We start from the raw sequence: 5,454 nt of genomic DNA on the forward strand, positions 1-5,454 counted from the left end.
TATCTAGTATCTTTGTTGAGAATTGATAATAAAATAGGCGACGACTTGGTAACGAAAGTTTGGCACAAGTTTTTTTTTAGATCCAGCTGTAGGGGGCGTCCCGTTTTTCGTATTCCCACCATGCATTTCGGTGGAACACGGTGGAACACTTTTTTTGTGTGGAGAACTCTATCTTGTATTTCTAGTATCTTTGGGGACAGTCTTGAGCCGTCGTGAGAAATATTAAACACGTTTAATATTCTACTACGCGACTGCCCCCGACGCACACCATCGCGTCTGCGTTCAACTCACACAGACCCGACGCGACAACAAATCGCGTCGGGCTGCGTCGGCTGACGCTGTCTGAGTTGGCCTTTACTTACGCACAGGACAACTTAGGAATTCGTATAATAAATGGGTGTTTGTGGAAAGCTTCTAGCTAGGGTCTCAGTCCAAGGGTATCCAAAATAACTTGTAGTAAATAATAAGAGAAACCAGTAAGTCATACGGTAACTGAAACAGTGCTTACTACTAGCTAGTACATACGTAGTACTGCTGTACTAGTTAGTATACTGAGACCTATTTAATACACTATTTTGATAGGCTCTTCTTTTCTTTCTTGAATTCAGAGGTCAAACAAATTTTTAAATTTTTCTTCAAACATATAGAGGTGTAGACTACCGTAAAACCTCGAATTGAAGCCATGAGCTTCTTTTTTTTTCTTTTTTTTCTTTTTTAGTAAAGAGGGGCTTCTTTTAAAAATGAATGCTGTCAATTATGTGAATTTGTACTATAAAACAATACATAAGGCCACTGCAAAATCAGCCTGTATCATGGAGTGTATTTAACTGGCATTAAATCACCTAAACCACTGTATAAACCAAGCTTATTTTTAAATTAATGTACAGTATATGTACTGTACTATCTCCAAAAGAAGCCTACCCTATCTTGAAGGAAGCCCATGGGCTTCTTTTGGAGGCTGATTTTGCAAATTAAAGAGGCGGCTTCAATTCGAGATTAAGCCCACTGGGCTTCAATTCGAGGTTTTACGGTAGTCTTTTAAGAACATTTTCCAGCAAAAAATAATGTGACACGAACCTTCGTTATGGAGTTATGGATTTTCATAACATAAGTTCAAGAATTTATCCTAAAAAGCTTATCTGACTTGGGTGTTTTTGAGGGCGCCCAGGTAGCCACGTGACCTAAACCGCTCATGTCTCAACTCTATCTATTAACTGTACTCCGGTAAAAAATGACGGCAAAAGTCATTATTTTTCCCTCAATTAAGCATAAATATGTAATATTCACTTGGGAAGATCGAGACTTCTATGATCTTCGTTGTTACAGTTTACAGACCGGTAGGTTTCGAATCCCAGACGATTATTGCGGACCTTTTTCCCACTGTATCTATAAACAAACAAGCATAATCATAATATAGATTCATCTTGCAAACTCATGGATGATAAAAGATGTACACATAACTTAACTGTCATCGAATTGTTTAAAGCAGCATAAGCCATTGTGTGTGCGCTGAATGGTGAAGATCTTTCGGACATTTGTTACTCCCAGATCCGGGAATAATTTAAGAAGATTTTAAGGAGTCATTTTACATCAAACAATCGAGTCAGTTTCCGATGTTTATTGAGAATGCTCTTTGATACTATAATGTGTTCCTTAGATCCACTCTGCAAGTTTTCCGAGCATCAAGATTTGTCGCAGCTTTCCCTCATAATACCGGCCGTTGATGGTTATATTCAGTGGTGGGCATTTTCTAATGGAGGATTTGGTTTGAAAAACAATTTAAAAGTGGAATATGAATATGTGAGGTAACGAGTCAAATTTAGTTTTCAGTCTTTTTTTTAAATTGTTGAACAGTAATAATTTTTCTATAGCATAAGGAGTCACTTTGTTATTATTATTATTATTATCATTATTATTATTATTATTATTATTATTATTATTATTATTATTATTGTTATATTATTCACTATTATAATAATAGTTATTATATTATCATCATCAGTAACAATATTATTATATATTGTTGTTGGTGTTAATGTTATTTTCCTCGAAGTCACCGTCCTCGCCTTCGATACCACTGCCATCGTTTTCGTTTTTATTGTTATTGTTAATATTATTAATAATTTTATTAAGTTTTTGTAGCAGTGATCGCACTATTACTAGAGTTACTACAGTATTTGGCATGCTCTTTAAAATATCTGTGGTTGTAATGTTATTCATATATTTTCTATCACTGGGGTGTCAGACATTTTGTAACTCAGATTTTTTGCAACTCTGCCACGGACATTTTGTAGGCTCAATCCCCAATCGAGTTACAAAATTCCGAATAACGAAAAACCCTTATTTACGGAATGTGTCGACAACCTCTAAACTACCCTAGTATATATTCATTATTTGCGCTTCTGTTTTGCTTGTTTGGACGTTAAATTGCATGAGCATTGAAGTTTCAAAACCAATCCTTGAAAGTTCGTTACATTTCTGGGGCGGATCCAGAGATGTCCAAAAGGGGGGCCGAAAGGGGGGCCGAAAGGGGGGCCGAAATTTGGGCGGGCCGATCGAGAAAACAATGTCCTAGGGGGTCCGAGGGCATGCCCCCGCGAAATTTTTGTGTTCTAGACGCCCGAAAATAACATTTGAGGCGTTGTGGGCTATCATTTTTTTCTTTTTCTTTCTTTTTTCCTTTTTTTTTTTTTACCTTCCAAAGAGTTAAATCCGCCCCTGCATTTAACTCCAATAGAGAGCACAACAAATGAGCATTTAGCTCTGTCAACACTATCACATTTTTATGCGACAAAAAATGTGTTATGCCCATATTTGGGTGTAATATGACATCATCATATCCATATATGGGCACATCACACAAATCTGTCAAATAAAAATGTATGGTGTGGACAGAGATTAAGGCCTAAAAATACCTTTTTTTGTGATACCTATAATTGCCACTCTGTTACATACCCACAAGTGGTTCATAATGTATAACTTGTAACATTAAAATAAAATAGTGGCGGTGTCAGTGGTGACAAGGAGGATAATCATGTTGGTTTTGTGTTGGTTATAAGCATATTAATTTAAAAAATAATAAAAACAATACTGTTTTATTTCAATCTTGATTTAGTTGGGTCTTATTTGCTTGCAAAGCACATATGACATTTTGTTTTTAGCCTGCATTAATGAAAAAAAAGTAACAAAATTAAGTAAGTAAGTAGCAAAACTAAAACTGTTGGTGGTTTCGCATTTTTCAGAGTCTGGCATAACCTGTTAGTAATTGCATATGAAGGTTGTATACAAGTCTTCATTCTTGAAAGAGAGGAAGGGGAATTTAACTTTCGTAGCAGAAGTACGTCTAATGAATTACGGGAGGATCTTGATTGGTCGTCTATGTATGTTTGGGACAACAGATGTTTAGTGAGTTTCAAAAATTGTTCAAAAAATGGAAGAAGTAGAAGTGGTGAAGCTATAATTGGTAGAACCACAATGGTGGGGTCATGACCTAAGGTTGAAACCCCGTGGCGGCGCAAGGCTGTGTATTTAAATCTGATGATATTTACCATATCGGTATATAATTATTATTGTTTTTCGTTGTCCATCGAATTTAGAAAAAAGCAGACTAGAGGCCATTTTCTTACTTATTTATATATATTTTTTTGCTTTTACCTTGATATTAGCTATTACAGTCTCTTCTATAGCCAGCACTACGGTCGGTGCATTGACAGAAGTTGAGCTTTTATAATAAAACTTGGTAGACGTATTAAACAGTTACCCCTTTTTCTTTAATCAACAGTTTGGAGTAAACTCAACACCTTCATTTGTGATTTATGACTTGGATGACTTCCAATCTAAAGTGTTACAGGTAGTAGCAGAACCTACTGCTTCATTGCTAGGCCCACGGATATTTGGAGATTTTATCTTATATATAATTAATGAAGGTACAGAAATACAAATTCAAAGTCAAGTTTACGCAATTTTTTAAGAAATAAAAATGTTTTGAAAGTTTGTTTATAATCGACTTTCACATAGTTTATTTTTTTTTTTTTTACTTTTTTGATCAGCCTTCTTAGGATTATCAATATGAGTGTAATTTATGATACTTTTACTTTTTACATGTTTAATAGCCTGTATAAGACGGTTATATGCTTTCAACACTGAAACTGGAGAGCAGTTCCCGGTGAAGGTCAACGAAGCTGATGTGTCAGCATACACATTGCACGGCGACTTGCTAATCGCTCTCCAACCCGTGTTGGGGGAGGTCAACATTTGCAGGATCAACTCAAGTGGACACAAGAACCCAGTTTGGTGTACTCAGGACATGATGGAAGATGGTGTCAATGATTTGGTTGTGCCTAAGATTTTTCATTCAAATAAACTGTTTGTTGGTGATCATTTGATAAGTTACGGGAAAGGCGTTGTATTTTTTATTAGGAAATACAATGTTAAGGAGTATATTGTAAAACACTATGAAATTGATTAAAATGGGCATAATATACGAAAATAGCTTTCCGAAGTTATGGCGCAGGTGAAAGATGGTAATCCCAAATATCTAACACCAACAAAAGTCACCAAGCATAGCATTCAACAGAAAGTTGAAGGGCTGTGATTGATACTATATCATCTTTTATGTTCCTATCTGGGGTATTCAAGTATTACGCCCGTTTTCTTAAAACGAACTTTAGTCGAACTTCGATCTAGAACTTCATTTAGTCTTAGTCTGCAACTTCATTCCTGTTAGATGGCTCGTCCTGGAGCCCCAAAATGAAAGCTGCCCCACTCAGGTGTTTCACCGACGACGGTGCTGACGTTCCCGAACAGCGGCGTCGTACGGCCCACCAAAAGGTCACTATCCTGGAGCTTATGCTTGGGCAAATTGCAAATTATTGTCCTGTGATTTCTCGCAACACAACTGTTAAAAGTTCCACTTCCTTGTCTCAAATATGGCAAACTATCAGGTTACATTATGGGTTTCAGTCCACCGGTGGACATTTTATTGATTTTGTGGACATCCATTAAAAGATAATGAACGGCCTGAGGACTTATATCAGCGTCTTCTTGCATTTATTCATGATAATTTGTTAAAGCAAGGTGGCGGTATTTCTCATCATAACCAGGTAGTTGAAGAAGACGAGGAGCTTTCCGCCTCCCTGGAAAATATGGTGGTCCTTATGTGGCTCTCTCTAATACATAAAGGCCTTCCAAAGATAGTTAAACAAAGGTATGGCACAGAACTTCGTACCAGAACACTTGCTTCAATTAAACCTGAAATCTCACAAGCTATTGATTCCCTTCTAGAAGAGTTACGTACAGCCGATGACACACGCGTCTTGCGAGCAGCAGCAGCACGCCCAGCAAGCACACCTCATTCCCAAAGGTCTCGTCGACCGTTCCAGATGTAATGCCTAATTAACCAGATTTATAGAGGGCGTCATAACGCTGACGTATAACAAAGGTAACCATGGCGGC

At 37.0% G+C, this 5,454-nt stretch overlaps 1 protein-coding gene across 1 annotated transcript in view; it reads left to right on the plus strand.

Annotated features, from left to right (window-relative positions):
- The window catches only part of LOC117111883, a 24,356-nt gene extending 18,947 nt beyond the window's left edge, over window positions 1-5,409 (plus strand). Inside the window, exons 5-8 of the mRNA XM_033254898.1 lie at window positions 1,658-1,805; window positions 3,243-3,405; window positions 3,782-3,926; window positions 4,113-5,409. Coding sequence (XP_033110789.1) covers window positions 1,658-1,805; window positions 3,243-3,405; window positions 3,782-3,926; window positions 4,113-4,468 — 812 coding nt within the window. The 3' untranslated portion in view covers window positions 4,469-5,409. The remainder of the gene's footprint in view (window positions 1-1,657; window positions 1,806-3,242; window positions 3,406-3,781; window positions 3,927-4,112) is intronic.
- Window positions 5,410-5,454: the final 45 nt, after the last annotated feature.

Source organism: Anneissia japonica, unplaced genomic scaffold (assembly GCF_011630105.1).
Source record: "Anneissia japonica isolate Jap-2015-1 unplaced genomic scaffold, ASM1163010v1 scaffold287661_len39965_cov100, whole genome shotgun sequence".
Taxonomy (NCBI): Eukaryota; Metazoa; Echinodermata; class Crinoidea; order Comatulida; family Comatulidae; genus Anneissia; species Anneissia japonica.